General features: G+C 36.7%; 1 protein-coding gene across 5 annotated transcripts in view; it reads right to left on the reverse strand.

The window, feature by feature from the left end:
- KCNT2 (potassium sodium-activated channel subfamily T member 2) overlaps nt 1-20284 on the reverse strand; it is a 332217-nt gene that overhangs the window by 69975 nt on the left and 241958 nt on the right. For all 5 annotated transcript variants that reach the window (XR_014781450.1, XM_084794038.1, XM_084794037.1 and 2 more), the window contains exons 15-17: nt 6661-6810; nt 4089-4318; nt 601-814 (exon numbers count right to left, since the gene is read on the reverse strand). Coding sequence is in view for 4 of the 5 variants with exons in the window: in XM_084794038.1 (XP_084650164.1) it covers nt 601-814; nt 4089-4318; nt 6661-6810 (594 nt within the window). In the remaining variant the exon portion in view is untranslated. The remainder of the gene's footprint in view (nt 1-600; nt 815-4088; nt 4319-6660; nt 6811-20284) is intronic.

Genomic DNA, 20284 nt, shown 5'->3' on the forward strand with positions numbered 1-20284 from the left:
AAGGTTTCTCTGTGTAGCCTTGGCTGTCCTAGACTCGCTTTGTAGACCAGGCTGGCCTCGAACTCACAGCGATCCGCCTGCCTCTGCCTCCCGAGTGCTGGGATTAAAGGCGTGCGCCACCACGCCCGGCATACCCCGTGTTTTTAAAAGTGCTTAACAGAAGAACATTTCAGTAGTACTATGGAGTCTTATCATAGGTTATCTAGAAGGAAAAATATTATCCTTTTCCATAATTGTAAGCTTCTGGAATACTTAAGCTCCATCCATGAGGGAAGAACTATAAGCAAGTATTGTTATGAGAATGAGTCTTATCAAGTGTGAGCCACCTGGTAGGTTATCCAATCCCAAGTGGAAAGTCATGAACACATGCTTATACAAGCAACACCACATAGACACATCAGGATGTTTTATATATACATGTTTACATATGTAAAAATAATTATTGACAGAGATTATGACTTTGAGAGGGAGTCATACATACATGAGACTAGTTGGGAGTGTGATAGCAATGATGTGGATATAGTTAGTATCCATGTAGGATAGTCTCAAAAACTTAAAACAAAAATGTGGGCAAGAAGCAAATTAGGAAGTCAAACCTACTCTAAATTTGAAGACGTTTCTTCATCTGGTGTAGTTTCATCTTCTGATTGGTCACTTAAAAGATCACATGTTTGAATTGATGATGTATCTGCAACCTCTAAAACAGGTGCAATGCTGGGTCTTCTTAATTCTTTCCCTCCCTCTGTAGGAAGAGCCAGGGTAGGGCCACTTGATGCTCTACAGCTTGTGTCTTGCAAGTCTATAGCCACAGTACCTAACACAACGACACATGAAAATCCGTTAGCACATTTTTATTACCTGTGACATAATGATCATTTGATGGTGAAATCTATTGAACTGCAATACATCATTAAGGTGTGCGTGTGCGTGTGTGTGTGTGTATGTGTGTGTGTGTGTGTGTGTGTGTGTGTGTGTGTGTGTGTGTGTGAGTGTCCATTTGTCTAGTATCTCTTGAATTCTCAATGCAATTTTTTGGCAAACATTTCACTGGACAAATGTGTATCACAATTTATATATGAGATCAGTCAGGCACAGTGGCAAACACTTTTAACCTCTGCACTCAACAGACAGAGGCCAGTTAATCTATATGATTTCAAGGACTGCCCAATCTATGCAGTAGGTTTCAAGCTGGTCAAATCACCCAATGAGACCTTGATTAAAAATTATTTATTATAGATGAAGTTTCAAATGCTGAAATCTTGGATCCAAGTGTGGTGATGTAAGAAGCAGCAAAGCGTGTAAGAGGTGTGGTATGAGGAAAAATACTTATGTGAGGCCCAGCACTCTGTCATTTCAGTGTATGAGCAAAGACAATAATGATAGTTACTATAGAGCAAATCACAGGACAAATCTGTCCCATCAGGAAACCAGGGAGGTTTCCTGGAAGGAAAGAAAAAATTAGTAGGAGAAGAGATGTAAATTTTATAAAATGTATTGATGCAACATCAATTTATCTGGCATGCTGTTATCTTAAAGTTGTAGACGCCAATGCACATCTACCACATTTTATTCCTATAGATGATGATGCAGTCTTCTAGTGCTTCAGAGCGAAAAGAAAATATGGCATGTCAGAGTCTTTTCAAGTCTCATTAAAAGCAAACTGAGACATGCCCTAGACACACACTTATCAAACTCTTCCTCTTATTTTCATTTAGAAGATAATACAAATATCTCCCCTCATGTAAAACAAGGCCAATATTGTATGTTAAATCCTTTCTCACTTCCAAAGAGATATTTAAATAGCCTCCTTGTCAATATATCTGACTGTGCATCACTTCCAAATACCTAGTTGTTTTCTTTCCTAACTCAGGCAACACATTGACAGAACCATGAATGCATGGATGCTCCACTTGGTCTATTTTCAGTTATCCTGCCAATACTGATACTTGACAATAGTCTTGGCCCTGATAACAAGCATGAGAAAATTATAATACAGCAGAAACATCTGAAAAAGCAGTTAAAGCTGCAGAAACAAGACTTTCTTTGCAAAATATTTTTCTCTTACAAATGCATGGTTCTTCCCAAGGTCTTTCCCTCTGCCATAATGAGGTAACCTATGTTTTAGAACAGGGAAACATTATTTATTTTTGTCACTGAAAAGTTTCTTTATCATCTGTGAAAATCCATTTTTGGATCACAGGTCTCCAGACTATAGGATCTACTGTATTTCATTAATTCAATTTTTCATCAGCTTTATTCTATTCTGTTTCTCTGGATTAATTTCATAGTACTTGTAATAGTTTTTAAAAGCTTAAATAACAATGTTAAGTAAACTAGATGCCATGACAAAGACTAATATCTCATAGTTCTGAAGGATAAAGTTTCAGAATAAAAATCTGCATGTTGTGATTTTGCCTCCTTAGGGTGGAGAGGGATAGATCTGTTATCATTCTTGGTTTTCATGATTGACACCTTCTACATCATCTTTTTCACATCAATGTCCTGTATGTGTGTCAATGTTGTATTTATTCTTCTTGTCAGTTCACTAGTCACAAATAAACAATCTTACCCCTAGTAACTCCATTTTAACCTGACTTCTTTAAAAAAAAACCTATTTCCAAATAAAGTTCTATACTATGACACTGGGCACAGGTAAGGTTTCAGTAAATGAGTTTTGGGTGATAGAAATTTTACACAACACTAGTCTCATTTCAATGGATTTTTCAAAATATAGATCTATAAGCTTCCTATAACCAGATCTCTGACTTCTTTCAAGTTACAAAGGTATGTCTGGTGCCTTATTATAGATCTTTCTTTTCTTCTTTTATTTGTGTATATATGTTTAGATGTTTGAAAGTGTGTGTGTGTGTGTGTGTGTGTGTGTGTGTGTGTGTGTGCGCGCGCACACGCACATGCGCACACCCATGCAGGTATACAATGTATGTGGGTACAATAACAAGTCTACAAATGTATGTGGAGTCCAGACATCAAACTTATTATTCCACAGGAATCATCTACCTTGCTTTTTGGGCACAGTCTCTCCCTTGCTGAGGGTCAACAACAATGGTGAAATATTTGGACAGTGACTCTGGAGTTTGTGTCTGCCTCTTCAGTGTTTTAACATAGATTCTTGATATCAAACTTAAGTCCTTTATGTTTGCATGACAAGCATTTTATACACTTATCCATCTCACAATCCCTCAGTCCTTTACTTCTACTTAGATGCTGTTATAAGTAGTAGCAATGCTGATTGCACATATTTAATCTGTGACTGGTGTTATTTTGTGACATTCTGTAATTAATACTGACCACAGCATGGTTTGAACCCACTGAAAGTTGAATTTGATTATATGACTGCAGGCTGGGGCAAAGACAGACATGAAGGGCATGTGATTCAAAACCACATTGGAATCCAACCATTTTGAGGTATGAAATAATGAAGGTCAATAGCATATGTGCACGGTATGTATAGAAGGGTATAGAAATAGCAGCCTCTGATTAAGAGAGTGGGGAATGGAGATAAGGATAATAAGGTTACATGAAGATCAAGTGAAATAGCCAAAAAGGGAGAAGAGAGTGGGCTTACTGAGCAAGTGGAGACAATATAAAAACAATATAATTACATAAAGGGTATTACATATATTCCTTATAACAAGGAATCATACACATAAGTATCAAGGTAGTTCTGTGGGAATATCTTAATGAATTTCATCTTAACTGGTGTATATAATTCCACTTTTTGAGTGTCATAAATGTCAAAGTCAATTATGAGAGGAAGATGAAGTGAGTGAGTTTTGAAAGTAAACACTGGGAAAATTTCCAATTTATCACTGTACAGATAATTAACAATAAAAACACACAAAGCAAGGACTAAGAATTAGACACAGAAGTAATTACTGATTACGTTTTGGTGATCTTGCGTTTTTCTTCCCTTAAGAATTTAGAAATTTTCTTCTGTATTATCTAGATGATAGTTTGCAATATCCACAAGAAAGTTTTGAAATTGATTATGAATTTTTAAGAAAATAGATTTGTATTTATAGTCATAAAATGCACAATAAAGTTAATTGGAGTGAGTTTGTACTGACCCATGCTGGCGATGATGCTGTGGACAGGTAATCTGGAAGGCCCATGATAAAATGACCTTGGCACATTACTTGTTCTCTGCTGGTCTTGGTTCTTAAATGCTGAATTTTCTTCTTTGGTAATATTAATGTAAAAACAAATGTCTGAGGCATTCATAATGTATCGAGGACCTGGATTCAGCAAAATGTTTTTATTTTCCTCCCTCCTAACACCAATCAAGCAGACACCAAACCTTAATTTAAAAGAAGAATATAAGAGTTTAAGAATTACATTTTGGAAAGGTCCTTAGCTTTTGGTTCTTTTTAAGTGCTTACATTTGTAAGAAAATTAGTCACGTCTAATCAAACAGAACAAAATAAAAACATCAAATAATAGAATTAGGAAGCAGAAGAGAATCAGATAATGCAATAATCTCATTTCTTAAAAGAAAAAAGTATCAATTTAATTGGTTATAAGAATTATGGCAATGAAAAGTATAAAAAAGCATAATACAAAATATGAGTGATTATCATACAGTAGACATAATGGTGCTTTATATTTTTAAGATATGAACAGTACTTATACTTTGCTCAAAATATTTACAATGGGTTGGCATGAAAACTCTTAAGAAATGCCTTGTGAAGAGAAACTGATGTCTCTGGATCAAGCTTGCTTACCACTTCTACCATCTTTCTTCTTTTTAAAATATATTTTATTAATTTATTCATACTAAATCTCAATTGTTATCCTATCCCTTGTATCCTCCCATTTCTCCCTCCCTCCCATTTTCCCCTTACTCCCTTCCTCTATGACTGTAACTGACGAGAACCTTTTCCCCCTGTATATGCTCATAGAGTATCAAATCTCTTCTTGGTAGCCTGCTATCCTTCCTCTGAGTGCCTTTCATGCACTAAAAAAAGAAACATTTAAAATATTCCTCAATGGTCATATATATTTAAGAGAACTCAAAAACTTTTAAGAGTATTAATGTATTAAATATTGCTTATTACTCTTTGGTAATGTTCTAACTTTCAAATTTTATCTTAAAACCACATAGAATGAGAAAGTCAAAATTTAAAATATAATTAGCATAAAATACGTATAAGTAAAATAACTGAGAATTAAATTTGAGTATGTTATATAATAGTTAAGTGGAATATATTATTATAAAGTGCTCAAATTTGTTACATTGAAATATTTTAATAGAGACACATTTATATAAGTTTTTATTTCTTGAGATATTAATTTTGTCAATAAAGTAAAGGAAAAATCCCTATGCTTAAACTGGAACACACACACACACACACACACACACACACACACATATATATATATATGTATGTATATATATATATTCATTTGTTTTTACATCTTTTTTGGACAGTTAGTAGAAGGGCTATAATCTCACATTCTGAAAAAATTTTAGGATACTTAAGTGTTTTTTCAGAAGTGAAAGTGGAAACTCAGTACTCAAGATGAGCCTTGTCCACATACTGAGTTGGATTCCTTTTTGTTGTTGTTGTCATTTTTTCAAGTGTTCTGTTATTATAAATTTAAATACTTTAAATTTCATTTATGTAACAAGATTCAATGTCCTATAGTTAATGATTCTTAATATGCTAGGATGTTATGAGAGTCTAAGTTGTGGTAAAGTAGATATTCTAAACATATTTCCCTCCTGGTAAGCTTCACTTGTAGAAACAAGGTTCATAGCTAGTAGAACAAAAATTATGCTAAAAGTCTGTGCTACTCAGGGAAAGCATATCAAAAATAAAAAAGACCAGGGCTCCAGTATTTTCTCTTGATATGGGGCTCATGGAACAACATCCAAAGAACCTTTGAACCTTTCTGGATATCCAACGATGCCATTTTGGTAGGAATAATGACCATATTAACAATTTTGTTTAAGTGTCTCCTGAAGCAAGTCACCCAACAATGTTCTATCAACAAAACTAACCTACAAGTACTCATGACCCCAGTCCACCCAAGGAAGTGATAAGGGCCTTTCTCATGGAGATCCATGAAGCCTCTGTCTAATACCCCCCCCCCCACCCTATGAACTCTCCAGGGATTCCAGCCTTTGAAGACTGGTAGTCAATGATGGGTAAGAACCTGTTTGGCAGGTCAACATAAGAAGGCACAGTCCTTTATATTGGGGGTCCCTGAGGTGGGGATAACAAGATCAGAGCAGAAGTCTGGTTCCCACTCAGTCCCAAACCTAAAAACAAAAAGGTGGATATATATGAGGAATGAGACCTGCCTTGAACAGGGACAAGACCAGCCTGGCAAAATGCATGAAGTGGGCCTTCATGTAGAGTCAGCCCAAGACCTACCTGGACGTTCCTGGGCATGCCCAGAAATTGACTGTCCAGAGTTTGCTGACATCATAACGGACTCAAACTTTGGTAGCAAGAGACACTGGGAGGGGGGTATAAAGGCATGACCTACTTCAGCAATAAAGTAGTCTGCTTCTGCCTCATGCTATTAAAAAAAAAAAGGTTAAAGACATCAAACTCATGAGCACAGATATGGACTGTTTAAATGATCAAGTTCACTGGCTGATGCATTAACTCTTCACTGGAAACAGAAACATACTTTTTGTGTGCATGGAAAGAAGCATAGGTAAAACTCTTCCCTTCATATTCAGCAAAAAATGTACTTTCTTCCAAAACGATGTGATAGACTTCATTTCCCGAGCACCTCCCGTACATCTTCTGCCACTGTTCTGGTGACTGTTGCCCTTCTCTGCAACACAAGCACACACACATACACACAGAGGAAAACACGGTGAATGGAGGCAAATGACAGCAGTGGCCAGACAGCCAACCCCACAATGCCAAGAAGCAGGAAACATGGCTCAAGGAGGTAGCCTGACATCCTTTGAGCTCAGAGGGATGGTGTTACACAGGGCTTATGACCCTAAATTAAGATTCGCCTCACATATAACATGCAACTTGATGAACAGCAGGAGTTACACAAGACCCAATGTCATAAGTGTTTACTCCATGTGTGGCTCCATGAGCTCAGGCATTTGATCTCCTCTCAGTGGAAATGGTAAATGCATGCCCAATGCGTAAAACTTGTTTCATGTCTCTGTCATAACACTTTGTCTTATAACACAGCTTGACACTTGAAGATACCGAATTTTCCTTGTGTTTAAAACTGTGTTTTTCAGAATAAGTATTTGAGTTTGCAAAACTACATGTTAATTTTTGTTCATTTAATAACCAGGTTTTCCTTAAAGCTGTGTATGCCTCAAAAGGGAAGGGTGATTGTGAAGTGCACTTTTCTATAAGAATCCAGAGAATAGATTTGATATTTATACCACTTCAAAATGAATGTGTTGTTTCAACTCATGTAGCATTTCGTTTTAGACCTGTTGGGGGTAGTTAGGCCAAGAGAATAACTCTAGAGTGGATTAGAGCCATCACCAGTTCAGAAGAAGCAGACGGTTCTTTCTAGTAATAAAAATAGAACCTAGAGGCAAAAACAAAAACAACGAACAAAACAAAACAAAACAAAATAAAAAGCTCCAGTCCGGAACCGGGCATGCAAGAACCTAGATCTTCGACTTCTAACCTAGTGTTTTCTAACGTGTAAACCACTCACTCTTTAAGATCTTGTTATAACAATTAAAAGTTGATTAAAATGGTATGCAAAAGAAATGCTAAAGGTATTTGTAGAAAGAAGACATGCACATTAAGAAAACTTGGTTTTCTTAGCTCTTCTGTAATGTTCTGGGTAATTTTATGGCTCTAGAATTTTAATTCATGTAAAAATCATAATAAAATGCCCATAGTTCATATCCCCATTTGCTCCAGTACATTTATTTACTATATCAAATTAAAGATTATGATGTACTCTAGCAGCAAAATCAGTACAGACTGAATGGAAAATTGTGAACACTTAATGCTATCTCATTGTAATATCTGTAGATTCTTAAATGCTGAAAGCAAAAGATAAACTTTACCATGTTAATAATTCAAAATCCATTTTAAAGTCAGAGTATAACCTAAAGGATTATTAAGGAAATGAATTACTCACTTTTTCCAAGTGTTAATTATCTAAAAATATATATACATCCCCAAACTAGAAGTCCCTTCTTTACCCCATCAAGAGTGTCTTTACTAAGAGTCAAAATATTTTGCTCTGGAAGCTAATTACCAGAACTGAATCTCAATTCTGCGAACTTCAGTGAGCTATTTGACTTCTTATTTTTTTGCAATTATCCACTATGTGAAAAATAGCATCAACTTTACTGTACAAGGTAGAATGATGTAAACTACATAAATCACTGAGATAATATTAACATGAAAAGTATACAGCTAATATTGGCTGCCATTTTTTTTTGTTCTAACAACTCCTTTTCTTCCAAATTTTATAGTCACTTTCAAAGTACCTGCCAATGTACTACAGCTATAGTCTTTTAAAAGTCTGTATTCTTCAATGTTAATGATCGCCTTAGAAACACCCAGAAAGGGGAGCATTTGAATATTAATTGCTTGGTTATTTCTAAATATCACTGTGTAAATCTCAACTGCTCCACAACAGTCACGTTGGAACAATTTGTCTTGGCTTGTGGGACTATTTTGAAGCCTGTAAAAGCTTGAGGTTGTGGAGCCTGACTGGCAAACATGAGTTCCTAATTACTGGCCTCTGAAGGTTATTTCTATCTCTAGGTTAAGTCATGACTATAATTTAAAAGCTGAAATAGGAACATAGTGTGGTATTGAAGAGGAGAGCAAAAGTTGATGGGCTCAGCCCAGGCCAAATTCCCAAAATTTTCTACATCATTTAATTCTCATCTTGCTACTTCATAGCCTCACTTCCCCGCTGAGGAAGCAAAGGTCTTCCTGTGAAAGGGACATACAGCACATTTTGTTGGTGGACAGAGGACAGTGGAGTTAGGAATAGGAGGGATCATGTTGAGGGTGTGGGGAAAATACTGGGAGAAATGACTAGAATTGGGTGGTATTTCAGAGGCAAGGTGTAAACCTTATGCAATGGAAACTTCATCAAATTTATGAGAGTAACTCTAGCAAAAACCCTAGTACTGGGCAACATGGATTCTGATCCAGTAATCTTCTGTAAACAGGGAAAACCTCAAGTGGAGGGCGTAGGACAGCAACCCAGCCAAAAAAAAAAAAATCTGTGTTCTGACTGCAGAGTGTTCTGGGACTGGAGCCTAGCAAAATCATCATCAAAGAGACCAGAGAGAAAAAAAAAAAACAACAACAAAACAAAAATTAAACATATATATATATATATATATATATATATATATATATATATAGAGAGAGAGAGAGAGAGAGAGAGAGAGAGAGAGAGACAGAGAGAGAGAGAGAGAGAGAGAGAGAGAGAGAGAGAGAGAGAGAGAGAGAGAGAGAGAGAGAGATTTCATCTAGCAACTGTTTGGAGCAGCTTCAGAGGCCTATAAACAAACTTTAGTTGGGGAGTCCTGTGTAGGAATTTATTGGAGGAATTGGAGGAACCAATGGGGTTACTGACACCGGGAGAAAACACAGAGTCACTGAATCAATTGACCAGGCCTCATGGGGCTCACAGAGATCAGGGAGCCTGTATAGGTCTGACCTAAGTCATCTATGCATATGTTATGGCAGAGTAGCTTAGTTTTCTTGTGGGAATCTTAACAGTGGAGTGAGGGCTATCCCTGATATGTTTGCCTACTTGTGAGAAACTTTCCTACTACTAGGTTGCCTCATCTTGCCTTGATGTGTTGACGTGTACTTATATAGCTTGTTATGCCATGTGCGGTTGATGTCTCATCTCTGGGAAGCCTTCTCTCTTCTGAGAGGAAGCATGGAGAGTGGGAAAAGGGAATGAGGGGAAACTGTAGTCAGGAAGTGCTGTTCCTGACTTTGCCTTCCTCTTGATGGAGACCTCACGTGGCAGTGAGTACACAAGAAACAGACTTCTTCAGAGACAGCTTCAGTGAGAGGCTCATTAATTGGGAGGAGAGGACAAAGGCTATTTAAACCCTTGAGGACAGTGTCAGAGCTATCAGGGTTAGTGCACATCATTGGCCAGAGCTAGAGTGCTGAGGACAGTGGCTTATAAAGGAAAAAGTAGTTCACCCTGGCTTGCATGCTACTTGACTTCCTCAAGAAGTCAATTATGGGGACACAACACTATATATATTGGGGCATGCATGCCTGGGATAGGAATCAGGAGGTTCTACCCCTACCAGTCTCAGGGTTTGGACACGTTTTGGCCTAACTCTTATTCTGAGTCACTGCCCCCTCCATTCCACGGCTCCACATGTCCTGACCCCCCCTTTTTTTTTAGAGGGAAGGTATCATCACATTAACCAACCTCTAGGTTGGAAATAGTTTGGTATTGAAACAGAATCTGGTTAGTGGTGACTTTGGCAACGTTCTGCACTTGCAGTTTTAGAAATTGTATGAAACAGGAGACCAAGAGGAGGAAGATCAAAGGCACCTGGCACCCTTTTGGAGGGTCATCCCTAGATTATGTAACTTTATTGTATCTGTAATAAGTTTCTCTATTAAAAAAATCAATGGAGGAGAGAGAGGCCTCAGGAGGGCACATGACCAGGGCAGTAGCCACTAGGGCATGGGTGTCCTTTTAGGCAATCTTGTTGTCCCATTAGGGATAATGCCTCCTTTACCTCCTCAGTCTGTCAGTGAGAGATGGCCCATCTTTTTGGTTGGTTAGATGATGTTGGACATTTCAAGATGGAACCAAAATAAGTCTGGGCAGGTCCTATGGAAAGCCACAAACAAAACCTCTTCTTATGGTAAGGAGAAGATCAGGTCCCTTCCATATTCTGTCTAAGATAGCATGCCAATGTACCAGGACGGGGGCAATTATTCCTGGTGTGTTCCAGTAAAGGGAGACAGAAAGATGTTTCGAAATTTTGTAAATGTTAAATACGTTGAGTACCTAGAGCCATTGCTAATTGTATGTTGGTGGGTAGACTATTGTTTTTATGGTTTTTAAGTTGGTCTTTTAGAGTTTTATGTATTCATTCTATGATTCTTTGGCTCTAGAGATTTTAAGGGATACCTGTGTGATGGGCAATCTCCCATTGTGAGCAGAAGGTCTTGAATTGGGAGCTAGTAAAATCAGGGGCATTACCTGTTTTTATCTGTTGAGGAACGCCCATGGAGGGCATATGGTGAATTAATCTTTTTGAGCTCTCCTGTTTGGACTGTGGCACTATGAAGTGTGAGTATGTGTCAACATTGACAATGACATATTTTTGGTGGATGAATTTGGGAAAGTTGGTGACATCAGTTTGTCAGAGGGCATTGGATTTGTGAACTCAGAGATTAATGGCCATAGTTTGTATTGCTGGGGTAGTAAAAATGTTTGCACACAAGGAACATGTTTTTATTATTCTCTGAAGCTAGGTAAGAGGGATGTGTGTGTTTTGGGGGGAAATGTGCATGAAGCACTTTCAGGAATAAGTACGGTAATGGTGCACATGGTACAAAGGATTGGCTCTGATTTAATCTAAAAAAACAAAGTATATATAACATGCAGGCCAGGGAATAGGGGGAGCAGCCCTACTCCAGATGATCCCTGGATAAGATTTCCAGTGTTTATACATGCCTCAATACAACTCTTGCTCCATGCTGGATCCCCTAGTCCCACAGTTCCCTGGCCCCACAGGGATATAATATATGAAAGGAGAAGAAGAAGAAGAAGAAGAAGAAGAAGAAGAAGAAGAAGAAGAAGAAGAAGAAGAAGAAGAAGAAGAAGAAGAAGAGGCAACTTTACAAAAATACTTACAGCAAAGCCTTGCAAAAATAGGGATTATGTGCAAAGAAGGTTTTTAGATTCAATTTTCAGTAATTAACGAAATGGATGGTGTGGTCAAGGACTACTAAGACTAAACATGAGTGGCTAAGTTTTGAGGAGAAAAATCAAGACAAAAGGAGGCTAAATATACGGAAGGATAATTCCAATGTAAGTAGGATGATCCAGGAATGCCCTGAGGAGAGATCAGGGGATGAAGAAAATCTGGATGAGAGATTAGCTGTGGCTATCTAGAAGAAAGCCATGCAAGACAACAACAACAACAGGTGTTTTCCCCCAAAACATTAGATTAGCAGTATGTCTAAATAAGAGCAAAAACGCCCATTTGTTTGAGTTGAGAGAGAGGAGAAGTAGGAGACAGCAGGCTGCTCTTGTAGAAACTCGTCATTCAACAGATGTGACATTTACTTGGAATAACTTGGCAGCCACTGCAGATTTTAAATGTGTGCAAAAGTGAGCACTTACATTTTACAAAAAGTTCTCTTATTATTGTGCTAAGCATACTTTCAAGGAGAGTAAGGAAAAAGGAGGCTATTTTCTGTGTCTAGCTATTAATAACTACCACCAAAGCATTTCTTGAGCTCATCAGCTGATTTGTCCTTTTCTCCATCAGTGTTTCAACTTTTAAACTAACTGTAAGTAATCTTTGATTTCACTAATGGCCCCTACATGTTTGTAAAGTTTCTTAATGCATGGGAATAATAAGGGAGAATGTAAAAATGTGAATTGCTATTATTTGATCATTATACAAAATATACATGAATAAATTATAATAGCACATCCCATTAGATAAGTACAAACCTACTATGCTGACTTTTAAAGATTTAAAAGTTAAATTTTAAACCTTAAATGATTTTTTGTAATTGTCTTATAAAAAAGCCTATGAGGTTAAAATTGTGGTCACTATTACCTTTGGCGTTTCATAGGTTCATGCTTTCTCTTCTCTTCTCTAGCCATGAGTATCCTTTAATTTCTTCTGAATAATTTACTCTGTATTATACCTAAGAATTTTTATAGCAACATTCTATTTTTCTTCTAAAGTACCTCCTTATCAACCTTCAGTTCAATCATTATTTAGTCATCTTTGTAGTAGTAAAATTACGTCTTCAGAACACTATGAAGGAAATGGTATAACTCAATAACAAAGCCCCACAAAAGAAAGGATAATGTCACATTACTACTATGTTCCCAATATGTGACCTTGATTTAACTCAGAGTAAGTTCTTCTTTTAAAGTTTTTATTTTATTTTTGTAAAAAGTGATACATGAGTGAATATCATTCTTCTACATTTGCTGAAATACTGTCTTTTCTCAAGTCTATTTTTTGTCATCATATATGCTAATGTTAGGGTCTTCAACTTTGGTTCCACCAGTCTGAATGTCTTTCTCCTCCTCCACTTCCTCCTCTTCTTCCTTGTCCTTTTTCTCCTCTTCCTCTTCTTCTTTTCAGTACCTAATCTTTCTCTTCTTCTTCCTCTTCCTCCTCCTTCTCTTCTCCTCCTCTTCCTCTTCCTCTTTCTTCTACTCCGTCTCCGCCTCTCTTCCTCTTTCTTCTCCTCCTTCTCCTCCTCTCTTCTTCTTCTTCTTCCTCTTCCCAGTACCACATTGCTTTTATTACTTTCTCTGTAATGTTCTTGAGGACGGAATGATAGTTTCTCTATCATTATACTTTTTCTCAGTGTTCCCTGTTCTTTCTGGTGTGTTTTGTTTCCTCTTGAACTTTAATTGTTTCTTTCCTATTTTGTGAAAAGCCAAGTGGATAATCGCATGGAATCTATTAATCAATTTGGGGAGAATGGTCATTTTCACAATATCAATTCTAGCAACTCATGAGCATGGCATCTTTCCATTTCCTAGTGTATTTCTGCCTTTTTTCTCAGATGCTTAAAGTTGTCAATGTAGAAGTCTTTAATTTCCTTGCTTAGAATTATTCCTAAATATTTTTTCTTTGAGAATATTTTGAATAAGACTATATCCATGAACTATTTCTTCTTATTTTTTTCTATTTTTTCAGTAAAAAAGTTTACTAGTTAGCATTAAGCATTTTTTGAATAAGAGTCTAAGTGAGAGAGGTGATAACCAATTTATTCAGATACAAGGTAGAGATTAAAAGTTGGTGGATAAGTGACTATCTAACAGCAAATATCTTGCTCCTCTATATCTTGTTGGTAGATAGAAAAGTCAGCAAAGATAATCCCATGTAGTCTAGATCACCATGGATGCATAAGTCATGCCTAAACAAAAAAAACATCCAACAGACATATAAACATGGAAGGCTGGAAACTAACAGGACAACAAAACTGCAGTCACTAAGGAATGCTCAGAGCAGAAAATAGTCTTAGTGAGGAAAACTACACAAACTAAAACATTCAAATTGAATGCCCAATTCTAAGTTCATAAATCATAAATAAGAGATGATATAAAAGTTACATAAGTGCAGAGAATGTTGTGTTTATAAATTTAAGAGTATAACACACACATACACACACAGAGTAAAATAACCTAAGTTAGTTTGATTTCTAAAATTTTCTCACCACTAAATTTCTTTATGTGGAATTATCAATAGGTCAATGGAATATCCCATTTCAAATATAACATCTTGAAACCTTTCTATACAGCAACTTTGTCTCTGTATCAAAATTGTTCTGAATTATTAAAGATATTCACATTTTAAAAGGACTAAAATCTCATTCATCTCACAGTTTCTTATTGTTCAGTCCATTTTATCAAATGGTAAAGGTGAAAGTTAATTTTTAACCTATGTGTTTTCTATGTCTGTATGCTAAGTGCTGTGACACTGAAGAAAACTAAGAGCAGCCTTCACACATGGACCATTGTGTTTAAACTCAGACAATGCAGTTATTAAGGGGGAATCTACTTCTTTTACAATACTACTTTCATTGATTTAAATAAATACAATAGTAATATTTATCTATTTTTCTAGCAAGTGTTGCTCACTTTGTCCCTAAATTAGGCAGATAAACATAAGACACACAGTAATAGGTTCACCAGTCTTCACACAGACTATCAACTGATTTCCTGTTATCCAATTTTTTGGTATTATGCAGTCAAATTATTTTCATATCAATAAAACAATGATTTTAATAAGATGTCCTTGATTTTAGTCTATTTTAGTAACTAAAATAAATTTTGTCTTAGGAACAGAGATCATATAAGCTCATATTCAAGTAAATGAAATAATATTTATTTATTGGTGCTCTATTATAAAGAACATGAATATGTTTATTAACACTATAAAGACTAAAGGTAGATTTTAAAAAGTCTTACACAAGTAACCAAATGTTGAAATCTAGTTCAAATCATTTAATTTTAGTTAACTCTGTACTCTTTATATTTAATATCATCTTGGTCTTAGTTTTACTTATTCAAAGAATAATTTTCTTCAAACACACATGAACTACATTAATTTGCAGTCATATGAAACTTTTACTCTATTTAAAAGATAAAATATGTAAATATTACAGCCTTGACTTTACTACTACCGTCTAACTAGTATCTACAGTTTAGTCATTATTGACCAAAAAATAATCATGACAAATAGTAGTCGATATTATTTTATTCACAATGATAATATGTGAGCTGAATGGGGAACAAGAGCTTCCTAAACAACTATGATTACAACACAAATGCCCATTAAATCTTCGGGTTAACTCTCACTGGTTTTTTTCTAGCATGCTCTTTGGAGATAAGCACCCTTCTTAGAGGGGAGCAGGATGAAACATTTCATCTCACAAGACTCTCATTGAGCTAAGGAAGTAAACATCTGAAAGGTTTCTGGAAGTCTCTGAAACTGACAAGAGTCATTAATGCCTCCTCTCCCAAGTAAATATAAATAGTAAGGGCTGCTCGGAGACTCCTAACTGAGGCAAGGCATGGAGAAAACATAGGACATCCCAGATCTTGGAAGAAGCTCAGGCCAAATATGTTACCTAGAAAGGACACACTCTAGCCTCTTGAGCTTTTATCAGTCTGTGCTGTACATTCTATGTTGCCAGCTGTCACTCCTATGTCAGGGCCTTTGAGTCATTTCTTCTTGCCTAAGTAACTCCTCACATACACTCCTATAACTCAAGAAGAAGCAATTTTTTTCTCCTTTATTAATTTATTCTTGTTACATCTCAATGGTTATCCCATCCCTTGTATCCTCCCATTCTTCCCTCCCTCCCATTTTCCCCTTATTCCCCTCCCCTATGACTGTTCCTGAGGGGGATTACCTCCCTCTGTATATGCTCATAGGGTATCAAGTCTCTTCTTGGTAACCTGCTGTCCTTCCTCTGAGAAGAAGCAATTTTTAAACAAGTACTACTTTGGTGGCATTCTTACTTTTGCCTATCTACAGTTTCCTACCTAAGGAGAGCGGAAAATAGGAATAGAATTACATAACGCTAGTTTCCTGTGTTCTTTGACTACACGTATAACGTTCTCTCTAGAATGGGGTGAGGGGAGAATGTGACACAAAAGAAGTAACAAAGCAAGATTAGAATGCGCATTACACTAGGATGTGTCTATGGGCTTCTGCCTTATAGCAGGACTTCAGCTATTTGTATTATCAGACACCAACACAGAAATCTGAGATCTAATACCAAAAAAGTGGCAGAGACAATATAGAAAATAGAATTTATTTTCTACCACTAGATGGAACTGGAAACCTGTTTGGTATTCACTGTATATGTGATACAATTGCTTAAATTGATGGGAATGGAGAAAGGCTACACAATGTAATGTTCTCACATGAATAACAGTAAACTTAACAGAAACCATCATTAAAGAGACAGATCAGACTTCCACCTGGCAGAGTGATCCTTCCAGGCTAGAGAGGAAGAGGATACAGGCAGTCAAGATGAGACTTCATAAGCTAAGGTCAGATGGTAGGGGAGGAGGACTCCCCTTCCTGACAGCAAGGGGAAGGAGAGAAAGTGTATAAAGGAGGGAGAGAGGGTGGGATCAGGAGGCAAGCAGGGAGGAGGCAACAATCAGGATGTAAAGTGAACACATTAGAAGCATAAATAAATAAATAAATGAATAAATAAATAAATAAATAAGAAGTCAAGTTTAGTAAAGAATTTAAGTCATCAAAAGTTGAATGTGAACAATGGATAGGCTAGCCCAAACTCACTTATATTAAAGTTGTTTTCTCCTATGGTATGGGACTTTTGAGACACTCACTTAATTTCCATTGATTATTGAAAAAATTATAATAATAATAAATCCTCTTATTTGAGTAGACAATTTTATATCATTTTAGAAATGTCCGGTGAAAAATAAATTAGTTGTTCCTAGTGAAAGTGGACAATCAGTGTGTGCACTGATTCACTTTATCATAGCTCCAATATTTTAAATCTGTACTTCAGAATTAATATAGATTTAGAGTCAAAGTGAACTTCGTCTTCATGAATCTCAGTGCACAGATGTGCTCTTACAGAATACCAACAGTTCAGCTTCTGTTCAAGGGCTTCCTGGACAGTAGCATAGGTGTTCCACTGCTGTGTCTGGACATTCAAGCTGGCACATTGTAATGAATTCTCTAGGAAAACTGGACTCAACAATAATTAATATTGCATTTAAGGATAAAGAAATCTTGGAAGTTTCTATTGCTGCTATTTGAGTTCAATAATATTCTTATTCTTTTTGTTCTTTTAAAAATATTTAGAACTGAGAACTCTTTTGGTGTTGCCTCCTGCTGTCATTGAATTTGTTTTTTATTTTGCAAAAAAAATCTTACCATAAGTTTATTGACAAAAATAAGTCCATTGGGTGAAACTCGCAGCACATTCTAAACCTGAACATAAAGGCCTGGTTCGGTGGCAGAGTACTTGCCTAGAATTCGTGAAGCCCTGGTTTTAATTCTTAGCACCCTCAAAAGCTTAGCAGTGTTTAGAGTCTGTGCTACATCACGCTGCCCACAAGTCAGAACACTGCCTTTATGAGATATGAATTTAAAGGAATATTTCAGAAGATATTGTTCCAAAACAATTTTATAGCTTTCTGTATCTCTTTGATCCACAAAGTATTTATGTGGAATAAAAGATAAGCAAGTCTGATGTTTAGACTGTAATTACTTGATACAGCTCAAAGGACACACCTTGAAATTAAAGAAATGTGTTGGCCCTTTGGTACGCACCAAAGAATTATTAACAGATTTGTCCCATTGTTAATTAGATTATTTCAGTGCCTATTCATTTAGTTACCTTTAACTTCCTTATTTTACCAATCATCCTGCTCCCACTCTCTTCTAGCTGGTTCTTCATTATTGACACCCCAATATGTATAGTCTAGGTTCCTACAAAAGAAAAACTACATGATATTTTCCTAAAACGGCACTTGAGGAACAGAACAGTGTGTGTGTGTGTGTGTGTGTGTGTGTGTGTGTGTGTGTGTGTGTGTGTATTTAATTTCTTGTTCTGTTCTAGTCAACTAATGGAAAATAGACTAAGGTGTCCACCTCACATTAGCAGTGACTTCCAGGTCAGAGAAGAAAGTGCCATCCCACCATGGTCCCCGGGACTGGCTTGCACACTGGTGCTGGCAAGGATTTGGCTGCCACTTCCCTGCATATAGAAATGCAGCCAGGACTCTCCAATAGTGTTTTTCATTGTGTCAAATCCACGTGGTTTGTATATTTTTCCTTTAATCTTGAATTATTTTTAAAATTTTAATGATCCCCCCCAAAAAAAGAAAAGTCCAGCCTATTTCCATACATTATCCCCATTCAAATAGAGGCCACTGTCCTAAATGATTATAGTAGCAGGACTACCTCCAGTATGATGTCATTCACCAAATAAATAGTTCTACTATAAAACTCTGAGTATTGGTCATTGAGGTAATAAATAGATCCATTTCTCTGTGAAGAGCATCTTTAAAATGATGCTCATATTGAAACAAAAGAGTTCTGTTTCTTCTAAAGATTACCAAGACTCCCAAGTATTCCCACTATGAGGACCAAGGCCTAGTTCAAAATTGCTTTGTAGAAAATGTACTTCAAACAGTTCTTTAAACACATTTTAGAGGAGGAAGGATGTCTCAGTGGGGAAAGTGCTTGTTGCAAGTGCATGACGATGTAGTGAGATGCACAGGACCCAGGTAATACAGGTAACTAATGATACTGGAAACTAGCAGATACCAGGATTTAACCAAGTTCAGTGAGAGATCTTACTTCAAAGCAAAGTAAGACCATAAACAATGCTCTAGCACACAACAAGAACATTTGCTCAACCATGTTCATAGCAGCCTTATTCATAATAGCCAGAACCTGGAAATAGCCTAAATGTCCCACAGTACAAGAATGGATAAAGAAACTGTGGTATATTTACACTATGAAATACTACTCAGCTATTAAAAACAAGGACTTCTCAAAATTTGTGGACAAATGGATTGAACTAGAAATGATCATAATGAGAGTGTTAACCCAAAAACAGAGTCAAATGGTATATATTCATTTATACCTAGATACTAGCCCAAGAGGCATGTCCCATGAAAGTTTTCACTTACCAGGAAAGTGGGACAGAGGGGAAGACTTCCTATTGGTACTCTAGGTGAGAGAAGCAAAGGAGAATGCGGAAATGGAAGGATCCAGAGGGTCCTAGAATCTTACAAGTAGAACATTATGATGGGCAGATCCAGGTCCAGGGATCCTGCTCAAACTATGGCACCAGCCAAGGGCAATACGTGTAGTAAACTTCGAACTGCTACCCAGAACTGCTACCTAGCCAATGGTCAGGACATTCTCCACAGTTGAGTGGAGAGTGGGGTCTGACTTTCACAGGAACTCTGGTGCCCCATATTTGATCACATCCCCTGGATGGGGAGGCAAGGAAGCACTCAGAGGAAGGATAGCAGGCTACCAAGAAGAGACTTGATACCCTATGAGCATATACAGGGGGAGGAGGTCCCCCTCAGTCACAGTCATAGGGGAGGGGAGTAAGGGGGAAATGGCAAGGAGGGAGAAATGGGAGGATACAAGGGATGGGATAACAATTGAGATGTAATATGAATAAATTAATGAAATATATTTTAAAAGGTACTTATATTTGTAGGGCATATATAGAAAACTATAAAAATTTGGAAGAGTCCAGAATCATTGCCCACACCCTTGTATGGGATCCTGACTATATACCCTCAATATTCATCCTCTAGTATGAAGTATAGAGCATACTTTACAAAAAACATTGTTTTGATTTCAGGACCACAGCTCACTGTTTATTAAACATATTTAAGTAAATTATAATGCTTTCCCTTAGTCTTTCATTTGAGGTAATTTAGAGAACTTTCTTTTATGACACAAAGATGATCCAAATTCAGAGTGATCGCATACATGTTTATTGGCATAAATAATGGAGCCTTGAAAAAGAAACAGTAGGCAAATATTTTATATGATTAATTAAATTTGTTAATTTTT

Source organism: Acomys minous, assembly GCF_964271855.1.
Source record: "Acomys minous genome assembly, chromosome: 1".
Classification (NCBI taxonomy): domain Eukaryota; kingdom Metazoa; phylum Chordata; class Mammalia; order Rodentia; family Muridae; genus Acomys; species Acomys minous.